Below are 26,982 nucleotides of genomic sequence, written 5' to 3'. Positions count from 1 at the left end.
TATAGTTGCATATCTTCAGGACCTTCCTGGAGGACCAATAGGAGCTGCTACAGGACCTGAGCGTGTGACCCCCGACCTCCAATGAGAGGTCCTCCCGTGGGCATGCTCAGTGCGTGAAAAGCAGGACTTAGTCCCAGAAAAGCCTGCTTGCCACTGACCATTGCTGGCTACAAAGGCAGAGCCTAGAAAGGCAGCAGTAACCATTCGCACAGTATCAAGCTGAGCCAGACGCTGGGACCGATGTCTCTGCTGCGGCTGGAGGAGAATGGGAGACCGCAGCAGACATGGTTTGAGATTCCCCCTGTGCAGCGGCGGGAACTTGACATCTAACACACGTCAGCCTAAAAAATAATATATATAGATGCAAAACAATAAGTTCATCTGTTTTTCCTTCTTTATTGGGGGGGTGACAACCAATATGGTGGCCACTTTTTCCAGTTGCTTTGCTGACTTTTTGGGAGAGTTGACAAGCACTGTATCACTTAAAAACATATTCAGTGAATAATAATGTATCAGACGAATGTTCATTTGGCAGAGAGCGATCTCGTCTGACTATCATTCAGGAGAGCCCGACTTGGAACATTCATGTATTTTCAGCAGCAAGGCGATAAGAAGGCCTCTGACAGATTCTTTTGGCTTCAGCTTATTTCCCCTGAAAACAAAAGAATTGGGTGCTGGTATGTCAAAAAGTCCATCTCATCTGTCGTGGGACAGTTGGGGGCCCAATGTACATATCAGATGGTGAACCGATCCTGTCTAAATCGCCAGGATTGGTCAACTTTCATCTAATATGTCTAATTTGTATATTAATTACAGAAAATTCAGCGTTGTCTCACAAATTCAGCTCTGCCGTTCATGACAAAATCAGCCCCCCAAATGTATCTATTTACAAAAGATTTGTCTATTTTTCTAAACACCTGTCAAGATAGAAACAGCGCTGAAGTCTTTTCTAATTAGCAAATTTCTCACTCTGTGATATTGTGTATCTTGCATATTGTTCTTCAGAATTCTTACAATAGGAATAACAGAATGTAGAAGGCAAATTATAATGATCCAGGATCAGGAAATGTGGGCTGGAGATTGCTTTCGGAAAATTTAAAGTCATAGAAAATCCCACAAAGGAGTGTGGACTATGTGCCGGCCTTCAAAATGCTGTGCAAAAATCACGATGTGTGCTGAATTAGGCTCAGGTCACACCACCGTATTTTTACTCATCCGAGAGAATCGGGCGGATTATGCTAATCATACTCTGATCACACTCTGATTAGAGTTTGATCATAGTGTGATCCGTTTTTCTTGTCGGAGAAGACAGAATTAAAAAATGTCTCCATCTCCTCCATTCTGTTAGTCCGTGAAAGTTGGACTGTATGGAGACGTCATCTCAGTGCTGTCCAATGTTGTCCACATAGATAAAGAGAACCCGGCACTCAACTTAAGTTTATGTGATGCACATGTTTATTTGGAGTACCAACAACAAACGTTTTGGTCATGGAGACCTTCATCAGTTACGTACTAACGTAAAGGAGAATGGTGGGTGATGAACTGCGGTGAGTCCAAAAAAAGTGTTTATCTGTATAATCAGAGTTGTAACATCATCTGATTGGATCCAAAGAGATCCGTGCTGCTTCTAGGATAGTGGAAGCCAAGAGCCGACGTGGTATCCACCGCTTGTCAGTGACAGTGGTGGCACACAGATGGTGTTACAACTCTGATTATACAGATAAACACTTTTTCGGACTCACTGAAGTTCGTCACCCACCATTCTCCTTTACGTAACGGATGAAGGTCTCCACGACCAAAACGTTTGTTTTTGTTGTTGGTACTACAAATAAACAAGTGCATCACATAAACGTAAGTTGGGTGCCCGGTTCTCTTTATCTATAGTGTGAGAACCTACCCGTGCACCCTCTTCAGTAATGCTCACGTTTTGTCTCTGCAAAGTTGTCCACAGACCTGTAGACCTGAATGGCCGCATGCCATCCAAATATCGGCTGCTAATTGGGCATTGTGCAATTTTTCTTTGGAAAGACTCCAAAAAATTGTACATGTACATACAGGGCTCCAAAGAATAACATTGGTCAGAATGTGATCAGATGTTTTGATGGATCATACTTGGACTGAAAATCTGGTCTTCTGCACAAGCCCTAATACTGATGGTAGGAGAGCAAGTATAAACCATGGCCAAGACTTTCTTATAATCCTGGCACAGCATTGTAATCTAGAGAAATAAAACTGACACAGCAAATTTCTGAAGATTTATAATGCTCATATCCCACAGTATTTTGCATTTGTTGGCAATCTTGGCGAAGAAAAAGAGGCTGTATTATAATCATTTGGAATTCAAGTTGGCTTGTTTAATAATGCTGCTGGCATTGTTACAGCTTTTTTTCAACAGCTGGAAGCAAACAGCCAAGCTCAGGAGGTAACATACTTTATCGGCAGGAAAATATAAAGCTGTAGGTCCCGACCGCTTTTCCAGGCTGAAGTTCACCCTCAGTGGGGGCGGTTATTTTGGATAAGTCACGGAGAACGCTTCAGACACGCACAATGCAGGACTTCAAGCTTCAATAAACATACAAATTCCTCTTGCGTTGTTGACAGTCATAATTAGACTCACAGCATGAAGGAGCGGCCATCCTTCTAGTAGCTTATTTCCAGAGATGAAATTTTCATCTAAGAAAATAAAATGAAGTCACATTGAAGCAAATCACCAGCATTTCGCTCCTGATGGCCTCGCTTCATTCAGAAACGCGTTTCGCTTTCTATTCCGGTACAGTTGTTTGCTGTGATGCACAGGGAAAATTATATCTAAAGCGATTTTGTTGTTTGTCCCTTTGCTGTTTAGGGAAGAGTTAGGAGAACTGCCAGGTACATCCAGCTGTCGTCTAGCAGATATAAAGAGCGTGCAGCTGCAGAGGTATATATTCACAAAGACAAGCTGCACCTGCAAAAATAAGCCCAGCAGAGCCGTATAGAACCGGGGAAGAAATTTAACTGTATTTACCGCCATTTAAATAAAAATGCTAATTCATAATGGATATTTTGTCCGCGCATAGGGAATTTTTGGGGGGAGCTTTTTCAAAACAAAAAAAATTATGCAAATGTAGAAGCATTTTTATAGCTGTTAGCACTTTCTTAAAATTTAGATGGCATTTTTTCATGTTTTTCCTAAAGACAAGATTTTTGTGATGGCTTGTTCTTTCATAAGACCAGTTGTAGGTCTGAAGGGCACCATATATTTTATCATGTAATGTACTATGAGAAGATGAAAAAACAATTGGCTAGAGCAAAATGGCAAAACAAATTTTCATCATTGCTTTTTTTAATAAATATAGACATGGCCAAAAGTGTTGTCATCCTAGAAAATTATGCAATTACATGTCTTTTTTAAAAAAAAAAAAAACCATGGTTATTTCCTTTGTTTTTTTAGACACATGTTTATTTCCTTTGCTTGTGTTGGAACAATGTAACACCCCAGGTAACCAGTTGTTACAGTGGCATTGCTTTCCTCACGGGGAGTGTGCGGGGGCCCAGCTTTATATGACGGAGGCCCCCTGACTGGCTGGACGATTGGTACCCTTTCCCCCTTTTCTGATTCCCGGTCTCCTGCACGTAGGGGTAGTTGGTGCTGCGGTAGCTTACACCTTCCCCCTCCCCTTCCTGGTTGCCGGGGGCGATTGCGTCACTTCCGGCACGGGGGCTAGTTCTGTTGGCACAGCTAGAAGAGTGCCTGAGGTGTTTTCGGCCGCCTGGAAGAAGGGACCGTTTGAGCTCTTCCTTCATTAGCGTTCCCGGCGCCTGCACTGTAATTTTTTTTTCCGTGCATGCGCAATGGTGCTGCCCTTCGAACTTTCAGAGCAGGCGCCGCGAACGCTAATAAAGGAAGGGGAGGTGGCGCCCGATGTGCAGAGGCCAAGAGGGACAGCTGGGAGGCGTCTGGATTAGGGGGAAAGACCTGCCTCCCTGGCGATTTCGAAGGTATGAGGGACAAATTTCAAAAACGATTATTTCAGCAGTGCCAGGGACCTGAACTAAAAGAGCCACCTTGGCAAAATGCGGCATCAGTGCTGCACAAGGTGGCTCTTTTAGTTACAAATGCCTGGGGGGTGACAGGTTCCCCTTAAGTAAATATTGCAACGTTTAAGCAAAGTACCTTCCATAAAGGGAAGCCATAGTTTAACCTGTTTATATGCATTTCAAAAATTCGGCCAGCCGGACCATCACCAGCACCTGTGATTCGGTACCCTGGACTGTGGCTGCCTGAATTGCTTCAGTAAAGAGACTGCAACCTTGTGTCCTCTGTTTCTTATTACACCTTCTCCAGCTACACATGGGAGCCCCAGGGGACTTACTTCACCTGTGTGAAGTTATAAATCCGGCTGCCATAACATCACCCCAGAGGACCCCTTTAAGTAGCGTTGATTACCCCTGACCGAATACCACAGGTGGCGTCACAAACTTTCCTTATTTCTACAAATCCCATTAAAGACTATCCCTTTAGCATGGGCGCCCAGGGCCACGGACCGGTTCACCGCTGCCATGACACATCCCTTTAAGTACCGGACCCGGTACCGAGTACCCCACGGCCCTGACGGGCACCTCAACAACGAAACAAAATTGTGGAAAAAAGGCAAATTGGACATAATTTCACACAAAACCCCAAAAATGGGTTGGACAAAATTGTTGGCACCCCCAACTTAATATTTGGTTGCACACTCTTTGGAATCAATAACTGCATCAACAAGCTTCATAAACCTCTCAACTGGGATTTTGGACCATTCTTCTTTTGCAAAATTGCTCCATGTCTCTCATATTTGAAGGTGCTTTCTCCTAATGGCAATTTTAAGATCGCTCCACAGGTGTTCAATGGGATTTAGATATGGACTCATTGCTGGCCACTTCAGAACTCTCCAGTGTTTTGTTTCCATCCATTTCTGGGTTCTTTTTGAAGTATGTTTGGGGTCATTGTCTTGCTGGAAGACCCATGACCTAGAATGGAAACCCCACTTTCTGACAATGGGTGCTACATTTGTGAACCAAAATCCTTTCCTAATCTTTAGATTTCATGTTATTTTGCACACAGTGAAGGCACGGTGTCAGAAGAAGCAAAACAACCCTAAAACATCTTTATATTTCCACCATATTTGACTATAGGTACTATATTCTTTATTTTAAAGGCTTAATTTCATTTGCGGTAACAGTAGAATGATGTGCTTTACCAAAAAGCTCTATCTCGGTCTCATCTGTCCACAAGATGCTGTCCCAGAAGGATTTTGACTTATTCATGTACATTTTGGCAAACTACAGTATAGCCTTTTTATGGCTCTGTGTCAGCAGTGGGGTGCAACTGGCTCTCCTGACATAGCGTTTCATCTCATTCAAATGTCAATGGATAATTCGCGCTGACTCTGATGCACCCTGAACCTGCAGGAGAGCTTGAATTTCTTCAGAACTTGATTGGTGATGCTTATCCACCATCCAGACTATCCTGTTTTGCAACCTTTAATTTTTTACTCTGACATTAGCTAGAGTGTCATGGGTTGTAAACGTCTTGATTATATTGTGCACCATCGACAAAGGAGCATTAAGATCTCTGGAGATGGACTTGTAACCTTGAGATTGTCGATATTTTTCAACAATCTTGGTTCTCAAGTCCTCAGACAATTCTCTTCTCCTCTTTCTGTTCTCCATGCTTAGGGATCATACTCACCTGCGAGAAACTCAGATGAGTCTCGCACGTCAATACCCGGCACTGCACCCGGCACTCAGGAGCGTGTATTGCTATGCGGCCGCACGCTCCGATCTGAGTGCCGGCAGCAGCGCCGGGTATTAACATGCGAGACTCATCCGAGTTTCTCGCAAGTGAGTATGGGCCCTTAGTGTGACACACACACACAATGCAAAGATTGAGTCAACTTTTCCCCTTTGTATCTGATTTCAGGTGTGATTTTCATATTGCCCTCACCTGTTACTTGGTGAGGTGAGTTTGAACGAGCATCACATGCTTGAAGCAAAATTGACAGCAGCTACGATCGCTCTGATTGGCTGTTGAAAGTGAAACTGCCAATCAGAGCGATTTGTAATATTTCACCTATTATAACTGGTGAAATATTACAATCCAGCCATGGCCGAAGCTGCAATATCATCGGCCATGGCTGGAAACACTAATGTGCCCCCACCCCACCCCACCGATCGCCCCCCCAGCCCCCCGATCTGTCCGGTACACTGCTCCGGCTCCCCTCCGTCCTGTGCTCCGCTCCCCCCCATGCTTGTGTCCGCTCCCCCCGTGCTCCAATCACCCCCCCGTGCTCCAATCACCCCCCCGTGCTCCGTTCCACCCCCCCGTGCTCCGTTCCACCCCTCCCGCGCTCCGATCCACCCCCCATGCTCCGATCCCCCCCCGTGCTCCCCCCCACCCCATCATACTTACCGATCCTGCCGGGGTCCGTCCGTCTTCTCCCTGGGCGCCGCCACGTTCCAAAGTGCATTTTGATCACTGAGATAGATTAGATCTCAGTGATCAAAATAAAAAAATAATAAATGACCCCCCCCCCCTTTATGACCCCCATAGTTAGGGACAATAAAAAAATAAAGAATTTTTTTTTTCCACTAATGTTAGAATAGGGTTAGGGTTAGGGGTAGGGTTAGGGGTAGGGTTAGGGCTAGGGTTAGGGCTAGGGTTAGGGGTAGGGTTAGGAGTATGGTTAGGGGTAGGGTTAGGGTTAGGGTTTCGGTATGTGCACACGTATTCTGGTCCTCTGCGGATTTTTCCGCTGCGGATTTGATAAATCCGCAGTGCTAAACCGCTGCGGATTTATGGCGGATTTACCGCGTTTTTTCTGCATATTTCACTGCGGTTTTACAACTGCGATTTTCTATTGGAGCAGTTGTAAAACCGCTGCAGAATCCGCACAAAGAAGTGACTTGCTGCGGAATGTAAACCGCTGCGTTTCCGTGCAGTTTTTCCGCAGCATGTGTACAGCGATTTTTGTTTCCCATAGGTTTACATTGAACTGTAAACTCATGGGAAACTGCTGCGGATCCGCAGCGTTTTCCGCAGCGTGTGCACATACCTTCAGAATTAGGCTATGTGCACACGGTGCGGATTTGGCTGCGGATCCGCAGCGGATTCGCAGCAGTGTTCCATCAGGTTTACAGTACCATGTAAACCTATGGAAAACCAAATCCGCTGAGCCCATGGTGCGGAAAATACTGCGCGGAAACGCTGCGTTGTATTTTCCGCAGCATGTCAATTCTTTGTGCGGATTCCGCAGCGTTTTACACCTGGTCCTCAATAGGAATCCGCAGGTGAAATCCGCACAAAAAACACTGGAAATCCGCAGAAAATCCGCAGGTAAAACGCAGTGCCTTTTACCCACGGATTTTTCAAAAATGATGCTGAAAAATCTCACACGAATCCGCAACGTTGGCACATAGCCTTAGGGTTGTGGTTAGGGTTAGGGGTGTGTTGGGGTTAGGGTTGTGGTTACGGGTGTGTTGGTGTTAGGGTTGTGATTAGGGTTATGGCTACAGTTGGGATTAGAGTTAGGGGTGTGTTGGGGTTAGTGTTGGAGGTAGAATTGAGGGGTTTCCATTGTTTAGGCACATCAGGGGTCTCCAAACGCAACATGGCGCCACCATTGATTCCAGCCAATCTCGTATTCAAAAAGTCAAATGGGGCTCCCTCAATTCCGAGCCCCGACGTGTGCCCAAACAGTGGTTTACCCCCACATATGGGGTACCAGCATACTCAGGATAAACTGCGCAACAATTACTGGGGTCCAATTTCTCCTGTTACCCTTGTGAAAATAAAAAAATGCTTGCTAAAACATCATTTTTGAGGAAAGAAAAATGATTTTTTATTTTCACGGCTCTGCGTTGTAAACGTCTGTGAAGCACTTGGGGGTTCAAAGTGCTCACCACATATCTAGATAAGTTCCTTGGGGGGTCTAGTTTCTAAAATGGGGTCACTTGTGGGGGGTTTCTACTGTTTAGGAACACCAGGGGCTCTGCAAACGCAACGTGATGCCCGCAGACCATTCCATCAAATTCTGCATTTCAAAAGTCACTACTTCCCTTCTGAGCCCCGACGTGTGCCCAAACAGTGGTTTACCCCCACACATGGGGTATCAGCGTACTCAGGAGAAACTGGACAACAACTTTTGTGGTCCAATTTCTCCTGTAATCCTTGGGAAAATAAAAAATTCTGGGCTAAATAATTATTTTTGAGGAAAGAAAACGTATTTATTGTTTTCACGGTTCTGCATTATAAACTTCTATGAAGCACTTGGGGGTTCAAAGTGCTCACCACACATCTAGATAAGTTCCTTTCGGGGTCTAGTTTCAAAATGGGGTCACTTGTGGGGGGTTTCTACTGTTTAGCCACATCAGGGGCTCTGCAAACGCAACGTGACGCCAGCAGAGCATTCCATCAAAGTCTGCATTTCAAAACGTCACTACTTCAATTCCGAGCCCCGGCATGTGCCCAAACAGTGGTTTACCCCCAAATATGGGGTATCAGCGTACTCAGGAGAAACTGCTCAACAACTTTTGGGGTCACATTTCTCCTGTTGCCCTTGGGAAAATAAAAAATTGCAGGCTAAAAGATCATTTTTGAGAAAATATTTTTTTTTTTTTTATTTTAATGGCTCTGCGTTATAAACTTCTGTGAAGCACTTGGGGGTTCAAAGTCCTCACCACACATCTAGATTAGTTCTTTTGGGGGTCTAGTTTCCAAAATGGGGTCATTTCTGGGGGATCTCCAATGTTTAGGCACACAGGGGCTCTCCAAACGTGACATGGTGTCCGCTAATGATTGGAGCTAATTTTCCATTTAAAAAGCCAAATGGCGTGCCTTCCCTTCCGAGCCCTGCCATGCGCCCAAACAGTGGTTTACCCCCACATATGGGGTATCAGCGTACTCAGGACAAACTGGACAACAATATTTGGGGTCCAATTTCTCCTATTACCCTTGGCAAAATAGGAAATTCCAGGCTAAAAAATCATTTTTGAGGAAAGAAAAATTATTTTTTATTTTCATGGCTCTGCGTTATAAACTTCTGTGAAGCACCTGGGGGTTTAAAGTGCTCAATATGCATCTAGATAAGTTCCTTGGGGGGTCTAGTTTCCAAAATGGGGTCACTTGTGGGGGAGCTCCAATGTTTAGGCACACAGGGGCTCTCCAAACGCGACATGGTGTCCGCTAACAATTGGAGCTAATTTTCCATTCAAAAAGTCAAATGGCGCGCCTTCCCTTCCGAGCCCTGCCGAGTGCCCAAACAGTGGTTTACCCCCACATATGAGGTATCGGCGTACTCGGGAGAAATTGCCCAACAAATTTTAGGATCCATTTTATCCTATTGCCCATGTGAAAATGAAAAAATTGAGGCGAAAAGAATTTTTTTGTGAAAAAAAGTACTTTTTCATTTTTACAGATCAATTTGTGAAGCAACTGAGGGTTTAAAGTGCTCACTAGGCATCTAGATAAGTTCCTTGGGGGGTCTAGTTTCCAAAATGGGGTCACTTGTGGGGGAGCGCCAATGTTTAGGCACACAGGGTCTCTCCAAACGCGACATGGTGACCGCTAACGATGGAGATCATTTTTCATTCAAAAAGTCAAATGGCGCTCCTTCCCTTCCGAGCCCTACCGTGCGCCCAAACAGTAGTTTACCCCCACATGTGAGGTACTGGTGTACTCAGGAGAAATTGCCCAACAAATTTTAGGATCCATTTTATCCTGTTGCCCATGTGAAAATGAAAAAATTGAGGCTAAAAGAATTTTTTTGTGAAAAAAAAGTACTTTTTCATTTTTACGGATCAATTTGTGAAGCACCTGGGGGTTCAAAGTGCTCACTATGCATCTAGATAAGTTCCTTGGGGCGTCTAGTTTCCAAAATGGGGTCACTTGTGGGGGAGCTCCAATTTTTAGGCACACGGGGGCTCTCCAAACGTGACATGGTGTCCGCTAAAGAGTGGAGCCAATTTTTCATTCAAAAAGTCAAATGGCGCTCCTTCCCTTCCAAGCCCTGCCGTGCGCCCAAACAGTGGTTTACCCCCATATATGAGGTATCAGCGTACTCAGGACAAATTGGACAACAACTTTCGTGGTTCAGTTTCTCCTTTTATCATTGGGAAAATAAAAAAATTGTTGCTAAAAGATAATTTTTGTGACTAAAAAGTTAAATGTTCATTTTTTCCTTCCATGTTGCTTCTGCTGCTGTGAAGCACCTGAAGGGTTAATAAACTTCTTGAATGTGGTTTTGAGTACCTTGAGGGGTGCAGTTTTTAGAATGGTGTCACTTTTGGGTATTTTCAGCCATATAGACCCCTCAAACTGACTTCAAATGTGAGGTGGTCCCTAAAAAAAATGGTTTTGTAAATTTCGTTGTAAAAATGAGAAATCGCTGGTCAAATTTTAACCCTTATAACTTCCTAGCAAAAAAAAATTTTGTTTCCAAAATTGTGCTGATGTAAAGTATACATGTGGGAAATGTTATTTATTAACTATTTTGTGTCACATAACTCTCTGGTTTAACAGAATAAAAATTCAAAATGTGAAAATTGCGAAATTTTCAAAATTTTTGCCAAATTTCCGTTTTTATCACAAATAAACGCAGAATTTATTGACCTAAATTTATCACTAACATGAAGCCCAATATGTCACGAAAAAACAATCTCAGAACCGCTAGGATCCGTTGAAGCGTTCCTGAGTTATTACCTCATAAAGGGACACTGGTCAGAATTGCAAAAAACGGCAAGGTCTTTAAGGTCAAAATAGGCTGGGTCATGAAGGGGTTATCTTACATAATAGAACAAATCTTTAGCATAGATCTGTCCTGTGTTTTCCACATATATTGTACTCTATAGCATATGATAATTGGGGATTCAAGAAAGCCCAGTTTCTGAAAGCGGATCTGTCAACAGATATCACAACACAAGCCTAATACATTATTACATAGATCAGATTGGATGAGACTGGTGTGCTTACTTTGAAAAGAAATGTCAGGATCACAGTCCAACCACAGCTTACAAATATTTTTTCATTTTTAATATCAGACAGAAAAACTTTACAAAATTATCATGCAGTAAGGCTACGTTCAGACTAGCGTTGTGCGCCGCTGCGTCTGCGACACAACGCACAACGCACGCAAAAACGCGGCAAAACGCACGCAAAAAACGCTGCGTTTTGCGACACGTGTGTAGTTTTTTGCCGATAATCGGACGCAAGAAAAATGCAACTTGTTGCGTTTTCTTGGTCCGACGCTTGCGGCAAAAAAGACGCATGCGTCGCAAAACGCAACAAACAAAAACGCATGCGTCCCCCATGTTAAACATAGGGGCGCATGACGCGTGCGTCGCCGCTGCATCGCCCGACGCTAACCCGACGCACACTAGCACAACGCTAGTCTGAACGTAGCCTAAATGTTACAAGGATTTTTTTTTAAAAAGTGCACTGGCCTCATGAGGTCTACAACAGAGGTGTCAAACTGCATTCCTCGAGGGCCGCAAACAGGTCATGTTTTCAGGATTTCCTTGTATTGCACAGGTGATAATTTAATCACCTGCACAGAATGATTCCAGCACCTTGTGCAATAAAAGGAAATCCTGAAAACATGACCTGTTTGTGGCCCTCGAAGAATGCAGTTTGACACCTCTGGTCTACAAGAGCTATTTAAAAATGGGTGCTCTGCAACTAAGCACATCCAGCTGCTACCGGTACTTGGAACACCAATGTGGTGTTCATGATCTATCTTAAAGATAAGCCATTAATTTTTAAACTAGTGGACAACCCCCTTTAAATGAATGACTACTAATGACTGTTTACCAGGCTACAATCATAAAATTATCCATCGGTCCTGTCTCCTCTCTCTCCAATCTGATCCATTGCTTAATAATTCTCAACAGGTCCAATTCATCATTTGCAACTTTTCTAACGCCACTTTTAATTATTTTGTCATGTGATATTTTCTGAAGTTTTTGCACCAAATTCATCAAAATGGAGCATTTTACTTATGATTTTTGAGCAAAATAAAACAAAATGTTCTTTATTTTTGTCTTTAGCCTATTTTTTTTTAGTTTTTAATGTAAAAACGTCACATGTTCCATTGAAATATTGCAAAAATTGTGGCAATATTTCAGGCGCCCATAATATCACTCCAGAGGAGGATTGGAGCAAATTTACCGAAAAGTTTGGGACTTTTCAAAAAATGGCAAATGATGAATCAAACAAAACCATCTGGAAAGCTTGAACTGTGCCCATTGTGGCAAACCGAAAAATCAAACAGGTGACTTCATAAAAAAAGTGACTATAAGAAAGACGCAAATTGAAAAATACATAGATCGAAGCAAAAAATGAGAGAAAAACAGGTCCAAATGCAATGAATCAGTCCCTATACGTATGTTTAGCTTCATGATTCCACCGTAGTCTCTACAGCCTTACAACATTTTCGGCATTCTCAATATTGCACACAATCCGCTTGTTATTAAAAGTTCACAGGGAATAATAGAAGGTTCTGGACAAGGCTGTGTAAAATAAAATAACCCTTCTTTTCAGTAATGTCACATACTTTTAACATAGTAACATAGTTAGTAAGGCCGAAAAAAGACATTTGTCCATCCAGTTCAGCCTATATTCCATCATAATAAATACCCAGATCTACGTCCTTCTACAGAACCTAATAATTGTATGATACAATATTGTTCTGCTCCAGGAAGACATCCAGGCCTCTCTTGAACGCCTCGACTGAGTTCGCCATCACCACCTCCTCAGGCAAGCAATTCCAGATTCTCACTGCCCTAACAGTAAAGAATCCTCTTCTATGTTGGTGGAAAAACCTTCTCTCCTCCAGACGCAAAGAATGCCCCCTTGTGCCCGTCACCTTCCTTGGTATAAACAGATCCTCAGCGAGATATTTGTATTGTCCCCTTATATACTTATACATGGTTATTAGATCGCCCCTCAGTCGTCTTTTTTCTAGACTAAATAATCCTAATTTCGCTAATCTATCTGGGTATTGTAGTTCTCCCATCCCCTTTATTAATTTTGTTGCCCTCCTTTGTACTCTCTCTAGTTCCATTATATCCTTCCTGAGCACCGGTGCCCAAAACTGGACACAGTACTCCATGTGCGGTCTAACTAGGGATTTGTACAGAGGCAGTATAATGCTCTCATCATGTGTATCCAGACCTCTTTTAATGCACCCCATGATCCTGTTTGCCTTGGCAGCTGCTGCCTGGCACTGGCTGCTCCAGGTAAGTTTATCATTAACTAGGATCCCCAAGTCCTTCTCCCTGTCAGATTTACCCAGTGGTTTCCCGTTCAGTGTGTAATGGTGATATTGATTCCCTCTTCTCATGTGTATAACCTTACATTTATCATTGTTAAACCTCATCTGCCACCTTTCAGCCCAAGTTTCCAACTTATCCAGATCCATCTGTAGCAGAATACTATCTTCTCTTGTATTAACTGCTTTACATAGTTTTGTATCATCTGCAAATATCGATATTTTACTGTGTAAACCTTCTACCAGATCATTAATGAATATGTTGAAGAGAACAGGTCCCAATACTGACCCCTGCGGTACCCCACTGGTCACAGCGACCCAGTTAGAGACTATACCATTTATAACCACCCTCTGCTTTCTATCACTAAGTAACTGGCTTAGTAACTGATAGAAGTTACTGATAGAAGCCATAGTAACTGGCTTCTATCACTAAGCCAGTTACTAAGTTTATACTTTACAACACTGGGAAACAGAGAAATTGAAAAAAATGCCCCCTTTCAATATACGACAACGACGCATACGCTCCTAGCGATGGCAGCAGAGGTTTACAACGCCTCTGTATCACAAGAAATGGGAAGAAAAATACAATCCCCTTGAATTATTCAAACTTTAGTTATATTTTGCTAAAATAAAGCATAAAGATCCTTATAATAACTTTCATTATTGGTATTTCTATTGAGAAGATAGGAACTGGTCTACTCAGGGAAACCACTGTCCTTAGGCCATGTTCACACATACAGTATTTGATCAGTATTTGTAAGCCAAATCCGGGAGTGGGTGATAAATCCAGAAGTGGTGACGTGTTTCTATTCTACTTTTCATATGATTGTTCCACTGCTGGTTTTGGTTTACAAATACTGAGGTAAAATACTGACCAAATACTGAAATTGTGAAATCGCATATTTGTAGTCACATGACCACCTGCTCCCAGTGCCAGCACTAGAATTCAGCTCTATGTGACTTGTACTGTACACTTGTACCTTAAGGCCAGACAACTCCTTAAAGATAAGCACAAAGTGCCGCCACTGGCCAATGAGATTCAAGATGTGATTTTGCAGAGGCCATTTTGGATTGCAAAGTAGTAATCTGATTGGTTGCTCTTACTCTGAGAGGTTTATGTTCTCACCTAAAATATCATTAAAAAAATGCATGAGGTCTCCTAACTTTGCCCCAAGAGATGATATCAAAGTATTGAAAGGATCGGGATGTTTAACTTAGAAATGTCGGATTGTGTGCCTGACATAGGCTTTCGCCACTTTCTCTATAGAGAACATATGAATTCAAAGCAAATCATTTTAGATGTACACAAGATGTTTTTATTTCACTGTCAGCAAGCAGAGATCTTAAAGGGAACCTGTCACCTGAATTTGGCAGGACCGGTTTTCGGTCATATGGGCGGAGTTTTCGGGTGTTTGATTCACCCTTTCCTTACCCGCTGGCTGCATGCTGGCCGCAATATTGGATTGAAGTTCATTCTATGTCCTCCGTAATGCATGCCTGCGCAAGGCAATCCGCCCATATAACCGAAAACCAGTCCCGCCAAATTCAGGTGACAGGTTCCCTTTAAATGGGCATGGTACTTTCAACAATCTTTTTTTATAAATCAATAGTACAAGTGATTATTATTGTAAACTATCTTAGCAGTTTATTCTGCTTCTTTCTCAACTTATGAGCCACTTTTCCTCTCCCAGCCTTCTAAACTCACTATCCACTTTGAAAAAACAGCTCAACTCATTCTTGCTGAAGACATGACAGACTGCCAGCTCCCTGTAGTGTCAGGTTACAAAGCCTACTAAACACTGTGGGATGTTTAGGGGGATGAGAAGTGAGGAGGAGAGTGAGAAACTAGTGGAGGGAGACACAGAAACCTAGTACTGAGCTTTCTAATAAGTCTTTTATCTCACTCCAGAGCTGGTTTCTTATCTACACAGCTCAGTACTGCTGCATACTATGCTTTTTGCTACTGTTGCTCTTTTTCTTTGCTTACTAAGAAATGAAGAGTAGTAATATACATGGCACACACACATACATTGGGGACACATTGCCAATTTTGCAAGTTTTCCACCTATAAAGCATAGAGACGTCTGTAATTTTTTACCGTAGGTACACTTCAACTGTGAGAGACAGAATTTAAAAATTCTGGTTTTAATTTTTAGAATCTGTGTCTCCTAGAGTACCTGCGATAAAAATTACAGACCTCTCCATTCTTTGCAGCTGGGAAAACTTGCAAAATCGGCAGTGTGTCAAATAGATATTTTCCCCGCTGTATCTCTGTGTGCCATGTACAGAAGACATCATAACAACTAGTCTTCTCTAGTGATGAGCGAACGTGCTCAGATAAGGTGTTATTTGAGCATGCTCTGGAGCCAACCGAGTGACTTTGTCATATAATACAAGTCATATATTGGCCAGAAATAGTGTTATTTCTCATGAACACATACCGGATAGCTTATTCTGAAAAGTGACTTCAAAGTATTGATGAAGTGAAACACCAAATATTAGATTAATTAATTTCATTAGATTAAATTGGATAACTTTTGAGTTTACAATGATTATGCCTTATATAAATACAACTAGAGAAGGTGTTCAGATTTTAGATTTCCTAATGAAGCATTGTGCAGAAATCATGAGAACTCTTTGCAGATGAGAAAGCACTAAAAGCATTTGCATAAATTTACATATCCCTTACAGCTTTATGGATTGGCACATACAAGAGTTCATTTAAGCACAATGCATTTTGTTTTAGCTTTCGTGCACCTCTGCATTGTAAAAAACAAGTAGTAAAGTGCCCCTAAATATGTACAATGTCATTCATGACTCATAAATCTTCGGTTCATTCTGGGGTTTTTTCAGAAACTTGCACAACAAGATTGATGAGGATACATGAGATATAATTAGGGGGTTGTTCTATAAACAACAAAATTCTGCTATCCACATAGTAGGTGATAAATGTATGATCATATGGACCCCAACTAATACCGAGAACAGGGAGCCCAAAATCCATTGTGTGAATAGAGTGGAAGTGTTTACTGGTTGTATAGACAGTGAATGGAACAGTGATCTCCCGTGCTCACCAAAACTCCATTTAATATATTAGGGTCCATATTTTAATACCTCAGTGGTCATACATTTATTACCAATCTTGTGGTATTCTTCACCAACCGCTATACCGATGCCTCCACCCTGTGTCAGTCACTGCACTGGTTGCCCAATATAAACTCATAACTGTCACCCACAAAGCGCTCCACGGTTTAGCACCACCCTACATCTCCTCCCTTGTCTCAGTCTACCACCCAACCCATGCCCTCCATTCTGCTAATGACCTAAGATTAACATACTCAATAATAAAAACTTCCCACTCCCGTCTCCAAGACTTCTCGAGTGCTGCACCAATTATTTGGAATAAATTATCCTGGATAATTTAATTAATCCCTAACACCTACAGTTTTAAGCGTACCCTAAAAACGCATTTCTTCAGACTGGCCTACCACCTCAAAACATTAACATTAACTATCCCTGTGTTGGCCATACAAAATGTTCTTCAAAACCAGGACCCTTGTATCATCTGTTCTCATGCTCTTTATGCATTTAATAGCCCTCTGTGTCTGTACTTTTACACATACTTCGCCACAGTCTTCATCCCAGCCCTAACCCATTTCTTCAATCTATCACTAACAACTGGTGTTTTCCCGTCAATCACAACTATCCTCAAAAAGCCCTCTCTTGACCCATCCTCTGTATGTAGCTATCACCCTATATCACTTCTCCCCTATGCCTCAAAACTACTGGAACAACACGTCCATCTTGAACTGTCCTCCCATCTCTCTTCCTGCTCCCTCTTCGACCACTTACAATCAGGCTTCCGGTCACACCACTCCACTGAAACTGCTCTAAGGTCACCAATGACCTATTAACCGCCAAGAGCAAGCGACACTACTCTGTTGTCCTCCTCCTGGACCTGTCCTCTGCCTTTGACACAGTGGACCACTCCCTATTACTACAGACCCTCTCATCTCTTGGCATCACAGACTTGGCCCTATCCTGGATCTCATCATACCTAACAGACCATACATTCAGCGTCTCCCACACACCACCTCCTCACCTTGCCCCCATCTGTTGGAATCTCGCAAGGTTCAGTCCTAGGGCCCCTGCTCTTCTCCATTTACACCTTCGGCCTGGGACAGCTCAAAAAATCTCATGGCTTTCAGTATCATACTATGCTGATGACACACAGATCTACATCTCTGGACCAGATATCACCTCCCTACTAACCAGAATCCCTCAATGTCTATCCGCTATTTCATCCTTCTTCTCCGCTAGATTTCTAAAACTTAACATGGACAAAACAGTGTTCAACATCTTTCCCCCATCTCACGCGACCCCCCCAATGGACCTATCTATTACAGTAAATGGCTGCCCACTCTCCCTAGTCCCGCAAACTCGCTGCCTCGGGGTAATCCTTGACACTGATCTCTCGTTCAAAGCACATATCCAAGCCCTTTCCACTTCCTGCCAACTTCAACTCAAAAATACTTCACGAATCCATACATTCCTAAAGCAAGAATCTGCAAAAACCCTAGTCCATGCCCTCATCATCTCCCGCCTTGACTACTGCAACCTCCTGCTCTGTGGCCTCCTCTCAAACACACTCGCACCCCTCCAATCTATTCTAAACTCTGCTGCCCGACTAATCCACCTGTCCCCCCGCTATTCCTCGGCCTCTCCCCTCTGTCAATCCCTTCACTGGCTCCCTATTGCCCAGAGACTCCAGTACAAAACCCTAACCATAACATACAAAGTCATCCACAACCTGTCTCCTCCATACATCTGTGACCTCATCTCCGGGTACTTCACTGCACGCAACCTCAGATCTCCTTCTCTACTCCCCTCTTATCTCCTCTTCCCATAATCGCATACAAGATTTCTCTCACACATCACCCCTACTCTGGAACTCTATCACAACATATCAGACTCTTGCCTACCATCGTAAACCGTAACCTTCAAAAAGAACCTGAAGACCTACCTCTTCCGACAAACCTACAACCTGCAGTAAGCATGGATCCACCAAACCGCTGCATGACCAGCTTTACCCTCACCTACTATATCCTCACCCATCCCTTGTAGATTGTGAGCCCTCGCGAGCAGGGTCCTCTCTCCTCATGTACCAGTCGTGACTTGCATTGTTTAAGATTATTGTACTTGTTTTTACTATGTATATTCCTCCTCACATGTAAAGCGCCATGGAATAAATGGCACTATAATAATAAATAATAATAATAATAACATACTGGTTGGTAACTGGTTCATGCAGCATTACATGAACACTCGATTTATTACATTATGGCTGGTCAGAACAATGAAAGCAATTGTTACCATCTCCCCTATTTCTTCATACTGTAGACCGCGAGCAGGGCCCTCATTTCTCTTGGTATCTGTTGATCTATGTGCTCATTGTTATGCTGTAATTTCTCTTATTGTCTGTTCAAGTCCCCTCTAAAATGTAAAGTTCTGCGGAATATGTTGGCGCTATAGAAATAAAATTATTATTATATTGTTATTGTGGACAGGAATTACGTTATGTTGTCTATTGTACAATCCCTTCAACATAGACCTGGCCAATTATGCAAAAATACTTTACCATGCGTCTGATCACCTGAATTACCGCCATCATGCTGTTAGTCTGAGTAGTCAGACCCACAGTCAGCCCAGGATTTTTCGCCCATCTAACACCAATATAATGCTTCTGTGAGATTCATCCTAAAGTAGTGATATACTATATAACATAGGACACAATAACACTGAAACAAGTGAAAGTGCTTGCCAAAGTATTATCTTGATAATTCATACTGTAGGCTTTTATAACCTAAAGAAATGCGCTGTAAAACAAACATTTCCCTGTAAAACATCTGTTAGGAACATCTTAAAAAACATTAGCGAAGCTTCCAAAGTACATAATAATATAACAAATAGAGCCTGACTAGTGGCTTAGAGAGTACACTGAGGATCTCATTAGCATTGCAGAGATCAAGACTTGCCAGCAAGCTGCCCAGGAATACACCTTAAACGAGTTGTCAATCAATTTTCAAATAACTAATAAAGGAATTCAGAGCAACTAGGGGAGACCCCCAATAATGACCAAAATGATGGACTTGTGTCACTTTCTCTCTCCTGGCCTAATGACCACTACCCACTACCAGTAGGAGGTGAATAGATCTACAGAAGGCTCACATGCCATATTTTTAGAATCATGTCTATGGCAATGAAGAAGAACTCGGAACAGCACAATCTATCATTGCATCTTCAGTGCCACAGACTATTTTTTTTAGAGGGACAAGGGTGCATGCATAACCTATACTCCATTCAACACCTCCTTGCTGCACAATTGCAGCCTGGGAACAACCAAGGAGCAACAACATACACAATTGATCAAATCTGGTAATTAGTGGGGATTCCCACGATCATATGCAATGGAACCAGAATTTAAACCAAATGTTATCATAAAGGCCTCAAAAATATCCCTGTGTTATCGCTCCACAGCAGTTGAGAAGATAGATGACTACGTATGAGTTACATGTTTGGAGTATTTCTCCATATATTTAGTACCCAGAGGATCATGGTCCAACGTTCCACAGAGACGTATAGGTCTCCATTGCACAATGCAGCTGTAGTAAAACCCCTGTTCTGTGTGTAATCCCCTTAATGAGAATTCTGATGAAAATAATTTATATTTTTTAATACTTAACATCAACCAAGCCATATCCCTTAATGAATAATTTCTATTCTATACCAATTAATTTGCTAGATTCTCTTTCCATCTAATGATATAACTGTAACAAAAATAGAAAAGAATTTTCAAAACCAATTTAAATTTGTAGAATCTACTCAAAACGGTCAACCATCACTTACCATGGCAGGTTCCATCCAACTCCTCATAGCCAACACTGCAGACGCAACGCCCAAGTGGTACAAGCCAGTCACCATCAGCTCCACAATATAATTTCGGAGTGTCCCTCTCTTCCGCATACTTTATACAGGACCCTCTTACTTCAACGAGCGATGATGAATCAACCCTTGGAATGGTGTCCGGAAACATGGCCAAGTTGCGCACCATGTAAGGACATTTTTTATAGTAGACTCTTACAGAGACTAAAGCAATGCAGGCTCCGATGTCTTGAAAAGCAAGGTAAAAACCTTTCTTCGTAATGGGACCCACCTCTCGCACTTCGGTGTTGAGTTTAAGGATACGATCACCCAAGTCCATCTGTGTGAAACTTTCATCAGCAGCAATGGTATCTATCTTGCTATATTGACTTGGCTTGAACTTTTGTCCGTGTGTCTCATCAGATTCCATGTAGTAAAGGTTAAATGTCTCCTTGCAGGTGCCCACTACCCAAGGAATGCTGTTACAGTCCCTGAGTGTAAATTTCATCTCGACAAACACCTTTTGTGCAGCATCCCGAGAGATCCAGTTGGTACGAAGCCAGTTGTTCTGATTTGCTTCCATGACGTTACATACCTGGTATGTATGAATAGGCCGATTATATTCATCCATTTCTGTGATAGCATCCCACTGTAAATATAAACACAATGGATAATTAATTACCGAGTCACAGGATTCGGGAACAGAGAGAAACAAATGATCTTGTCTGATATTATGAAGACGCCAATGAAGTGCACATAGGGTAGGAAATGTCACTAAGCAATGCCATTTCTTCAATCTTAGATCATGTCCTGATGGAGGATGTCCAATTTCTCCTCATTAAATGCAGACAATATTTAATTGAGTATTTTACTTTGTTTATTTTTTATTCCACAATATATTATGCTTAATAATTCTCACTTTTCTATAGTAGAAGCACTTCGAAAGGAGCACCATTGCCAATCATTTCACCTTGTAAAACAGGGTCTCCTATTAGAAATTGCACAGATAATTTAAAGCACAAATCATCAGTTTGCTGAACTCTACATGTCTATGGATGGAAAAAAATATTTAAAACTAATTGCATGGTGTCAGGATATGCCATTACTTTTTAATTGTTGGGTTTTGACTTTTGGAATAATTTAAAACACAAATCATCACTTTTCACTTTTCACAATGATTTTTGTGCAGTGATAGGAGAACCCATGCCTGGGGTGCTATGGGGACTCACACAGCGGCATGGCCATCAACATTCATAGCACCGCTCCCTAGTCTTGCTTTGCTCACAAGAAGAGTTATAGGAGAGATTCGGCTGTCCATGGGGGTGAGCTCTCATATCCATCTCAGTAGAAGCAGGCCAACGAGCACAGCAGCATTCTCCTCACTGTTACCATGGTGAAGGACCCTTGACTCCAGCACAACACTGTGACAGTGCCATGCAGCTGACAGTATGCACCATGGCGCGCAGGTGGTTGGGAGGATTTGGTTTGGGTTATAAGGGTGCAAGAGGAGTTAGAGCCGAAGTTTGTAAAATGCTCTATAACTCTCTGTTTAATCATAATTGGAAAACCTCTTTAATTTTCCAAACTTTCTCTGCATACATTTTATAATTTTATATATCAAGAAAGTTGAGAAAATTATAAATAATGTGAAAAAAATGTAAACTTTCACTGGTGAATGTTTTTTTTTACATCACCACTGATACAAGTTAAAGGTCATCAGTATCTTCCTAAGATTACCCGTTATTGCAAACAATGTTTGAGAATGACACTTGTGTGGTGTCTATGGTGTTCCTGCTAATTTTAGTGATAGAATGACAGCTATAAGGGGGATCATGTTCTGATTATATGTTCAAACCAGAAAAGCACCAAAGTCTTCAAGATCAAAAATATGACCGCGCGTTTTTCAGCAATATAGTACAGTGGATGTTATTCTACCAGAGAAAAGTTTCAGTTTGCACCACTGCAGAAGGACTGTCTTCCTCCCAGCTCTATTAGATTTTTATCGGCATTTCTACACTACCCATTTTACATACAATAAATGCCCACCCCAGCTACATCCCTTGACTTCTGCAGAATGGACTGCCATGGCAAAACAGAAAAAAACGTTAAAAGGGTTGTCGGGTCCAAATCAATAAGTCGTGTGTGCAAGGTCACGCCCAGTAGTCCGGCTCTGGTACGGTGGTATGCATAACTCATACACACTCTCTGCTCTCAGAACAGAAACTGGTGAACCCTCACAGCGCACAATATGTTCACTTGATGGACTCATAAGTCTGCAGTCACACAGAGTGCTTCTTGAAAGATTGTGATACCTACCAAGCACAACACTGTAGTTCACTGTTCTCTTGACGATGGACTTTTGAACACTAACATTAGTTTATGTGAGAGAGACCTTTAGTTGCTTAAAAGGTACCTTGGGTTCCTTTGTGACCTCGCAGATTATTATATGCCTTGCTCTTGGAGTGATCTTTGTTGGCCGACCACTGCTGAGCAGGCTAAGAATGGTAACTTTATCCATTTTACACAATCTGTCTGACTGTGGATTGGAGTTCAATCTCTTTAAATAAGTAAATCTTTTCCAGCCTAATGAGCCTTAACAACTTTTCTTCTGAGTGCCTCAGAAATGTATTTTATTTGTGCCATGCTATGTTTCCACAAACTTGAGTTGTGAAGATCAGACTTTGATAGATCCCTGTTACCTAAATAAAACAGGTTGCCTACTCACACCTGATTGTTATCCCATTGATTGAAAATACAAGCCTGACTTCACCTTCAAATTATCTGCTAATTCTTAAGGTTATAGAAACTTGATTCCAGCTAACCCAGTTGCTCTATGCTCATTCACCTGGGGCTCTGACACCTCGTGAGTAAGACTGCCTAGTGCAGTCAAAACGCGTCGACTGGGTCATGTTGACCATATACATTTTTCTTTTGTATGCACTATAATTTCTTTAAAAAAAAAAAAAAAGAAAAGGAAAATTCAGTCCTGTTGAGCCGGACTCCAATTTTTTCTTTAATTCTAAAGGTTCACATATTTTTGCCACTCACAGATATGATATTGGATTATTTCCCTCATTTAAAAAAAAATGCAAAGTCTAAAATTTTTAACTAATTTATTTGATTTGGTTCTCTTTATTTACTTTTAGGATTTGTTTGAAAATGCGATGTAGTTTAAGATTACATTCATGCAGAATTCTGGAAAATTCTGAAGGGTTCACAAACTTTCATGCAACACTGTATTTAATAATGTTTGAGTTATACATTGAAAAAATTGGTGACATAGCCGCTTTGTTATTATGGCCAAACAACTTTACCATGACCACAGAAAGAGGTCCGAGTGTAGTTTTGCCATTTCGCACAGTGGATTAATCAAAACAGGAATTTTGCAAGATCTTTGCATTTACAATAAGTAGAGATCAGTACTAATGTCTGATAATTAATTAACTAATGTAACACTGAAATCAACAAAATGACATGGTCAATGTTTTGACCTTCCTGGACTTTTATCATGGTCTGCTAAGAGCAGTGTGTTGGACGCTCAGTAGAGAGAGTGATATGACATGCTGACAGATCAATAACATCTTCTTCACTGCAACCAAGAAGCACTGTGGTCTTTTTATGCAGTAAAACTATAAACTTATAAAACTATAAGGGTTCTCTATTTTCTAATGAATCCACCACATACATGTCCATCATATGATTTATAGGGGTTGTCCCCTTTCAGAAAACTTTTCTGGACTTTTCCAGTTTGTTGTAAAAAAAAAACAAGCAAAAAAACCCTCTGTGTTTCATTTACTATCCTGGGGGTCCAGTGCAGTATCTCCGCTTCTGCCCTGATCTCTGTTACTTGGCTGCAACGTTGATGACACACCCACATCGCTGCAGCCAATAACTGAGCTTTGTAGCCTCTCTGCGCCAATGAGCACACGGATTGGCTGCAACATTGTCACCATTGCAGCCAAGTAATGGAGACCAGGGCAGTGGCTTGAGACTTAACTCTAGTCCAAGGGAGTGTAATAAAACACAGTTTATTTTTGCAAAACAAACGATAAAATATAGATATATACAATATTATATATATAATATAAAATAACTATATAAAATAAGCTATAAATCAGGAAAAGATTTCTGAAAACAGAACTTTAGAACAGATTTTATTCACTGGCACAAAACAAGAAATGTACACATTAAGGGCTCGTGCACATCATCGTATTTTCGGTCTGAGTGTAAAACATCGAATCGCACTTGCGCAAATGTTATTCTATGGGGCCGTGCATATGTCTGTTTTTTCCCTCTGAGTGAACCAGAAAAAAATAGCAGCATGCCAGAGATTGATCCAATTATCAGATCACACTCGGCATGCAAGTCAATGAGTCCGTGGAAAGCATCAGACTAGACTCCATAATGTCCGAGTGCAGTCGGATTTTCACGTACTAACAGAATGGAGAAGATGGAGAACATATCTTTCTCATCTTCTTCTCATCCGAGACAATCGGATCACACTCTGATCACACTATGTCGGGTGAGAGAAAATACTTTGCTGTGACCCGAGTGTAAATAACAAACAAAAATCATAAAATAAAAAAGAAATTAATACAGAAAATATAGCAGAAACTTGTGTAATGTTTATTATGCAGAGAGTGACCTTTATTTTCTGTAACATATGCAAATACCAAAAATGCAAAAATATACTAAAATACCATCCAAGCAAATTAGAACACAAGAGCCGATGTGCTAAACCCACAAGCCAGAGAACAGAGAACAATATATCTTCAAGCTTCCTGCTATATTCAAAGAAAATCTCTCCTGGAGTAATTAATCCTGCTTTTATTTCTGTTGCTTGGTAAGAATGAATATACAAATTATTGGTAAATAAAAGCCCCACTGGTGTCCGGGGTATTATTTATCAGAATTAAGCTGAAATGTCAGCCAGCCTCCATGCACGGAAATTTAGAATGCTTTAACGGCTTTTCAATGTGCCCATAATTGGACCGCCACAAAATGTCTCTGGAAGATTTAACCAGGCAATGCTACTATTGAGCACACTGACACAACGGCTACGAATTAATTACCTGCCGGAGCGGGGCATGAAGAGATAAACTTACTTATTCTCAGGGATGTAGCTACATATTGTATGAGTAATAGAAAGCACTTAGGATCCAGCGGCTCCTTGAAAACAAATTGCTCCGAAATAAAGGAGATAACAGCAAAACGGTGACACTTAATATTTTTGGGATCTATATGACTGTGTCTGCTCGCATTACCCGGGCACTTATCTCAAGTAGCGCAGCAAAATGTCACCACTGCTTAGAAAGTTGTTTTAGCTGCATAGATACACCAATTATAGTGACCTTAGCAATAAGGGACACTGATTCAGCAATGGTTTAAGAGCCATCTGGGCACATTGATCAGATTCTTGTCTCCATGGAGCAACTTCAGTGCAGATGCAGAGAACCATTATACCAAAACTGATCTTAAGAACCGTCAAGTCGTCCAGCTGTCAGTTAACTTATTGTATGTGAAGCCGAGCCAAGTGACTCATTAGTGGCTTTTAGGAGACTCCTTTGGATTTGGCTGAAACTCTACTGGAGCAATGTGAAAAATAAAAAGGTGCGGCACCTATGCGGTATGGATCCAAGAGGTTACATAGTCATGCACAGAAAGAAATAATATCTACAAAATTGGGCTTAAATATTATTTACGGTATTTATGGATTGGCAGAAAATGTTTGGATTATTGTAAATTAATATATTATAATGCATTTATTTGTTATGGTACAATTTGCACCAAATCTTAAGTGTACTCGAAATCCGACAGCAAGTTCTTAGACATTTCCTAGGGTTAGACCAATGTGTCAAATGATGCAAAATTTTGCTTAAATCAGCGTTTTTTCGAGTAAGTGCAGACAGAGCTGCTTAACTGCCCAGGCCTCCAAACAAATGCACTATCAGGGTGCAGTGGACACGATTAAAGATGGCATCCTGATAGTGCACTTGTTTGGAGGCCTGGGCAGGTAAGCATCTCTGCCTTTTATCTGCCGATTTTCACAGACTGACAGAATAGAGAAAATGCAGAAAATCACAGAGACCGAATCTGATTTGCGTCTAGGATCAAACTTGCCAATGCAAGTCTATAGGTCAAATTAAACTACAAATTTGGGGATGAAAAAGGCTTTGGAGCGGTACATTAACTATTAACAAATTGGGGAGAACCCCAGATAAACCCTCACTAGAAAGCCTAAAATGGTACTTTTATTATTACTAGTGATGAGCGAGTGTGCTCGTTACTCGAGTTTTCCGAGCATGCTTGGGTGTCTCCGAGTATTTCGGTGTGCTCGGAGATTATGTTTTTGTCTCCGCAGCTGCATGATTTGAGGCTGTTAGACAACCTGAACACATGCAGGGATTGCCTGTTTGTTAGGGAATCCTCACATGTATTCAGGCTGTCTAGCAGCTGCTAATCATGCAGCTGCGGGGACTCAAATATAATCTACGAGCACGCCCAAAATACTCGGAGACCACCCGAGCATGCTCAGAAAACTGGAGTAATGAGCACACTCGCTGATCACTAATTATTACCAGTATTAAAAATGAACTAAAGGGTATAAAAACATGCCCCTACTCTGCCTAAATTTGTTTGGATTAAAGCGCTCACTGCTCTTTCTTATACGTGATGGGTAGCCAACCCTTATCTGGCATAATAGGACACAATTAGCGCAATAGCCCCCCAACATGTTTCACTGAATTTGCGGCATCATCAGGGAATGGGGCACTGAGAA

The 26,982-nt window shown here is 41.7% G+C and overlaps 1 protein-coding gene across 2 annotated transcripts in view; it reads right to left on the bottom strand.

The window, feature by feature from the left end:
• Positions 1-26,982, bottom strand: part of EPHA6 (EPH receptor A6) — a 1,249,313-nt gene that overhangs the window by 877,981 nt on the left and 344,350 nt on the right. For both annotated transcript variants that reach the window (XM_069760991.1, XM_069760992.1), the window contains exon 3: positions 20,190-20,853. In XM_069760991.1, coding sequence (XP_069617092.1) covers positions 20,190-20,853 — 664 coding nt within the window. The remainder of the gene's footprint in view (positions 1-20,189; positions 20,854-26,982) is intronic.

Source organism: Ranitomeya imitator, chromosome 3, assembly GCF_032444005.1.
Source record: "Ranitomeya imitator isolate aRanImi1 chromosome 3, aRanImi1.pri, whole genome shotgun sequence".
NCBI lineage: Eukaryota > Metazoa > Chordata > Amphibia > Anura > Dendrobatidae > Ranitomeya > Ranitomeya imitator.
Note: the sequence above shows the minus strand (reverse complement) of the source record. Positions and strands in the feature narration are given on the sequence as shown.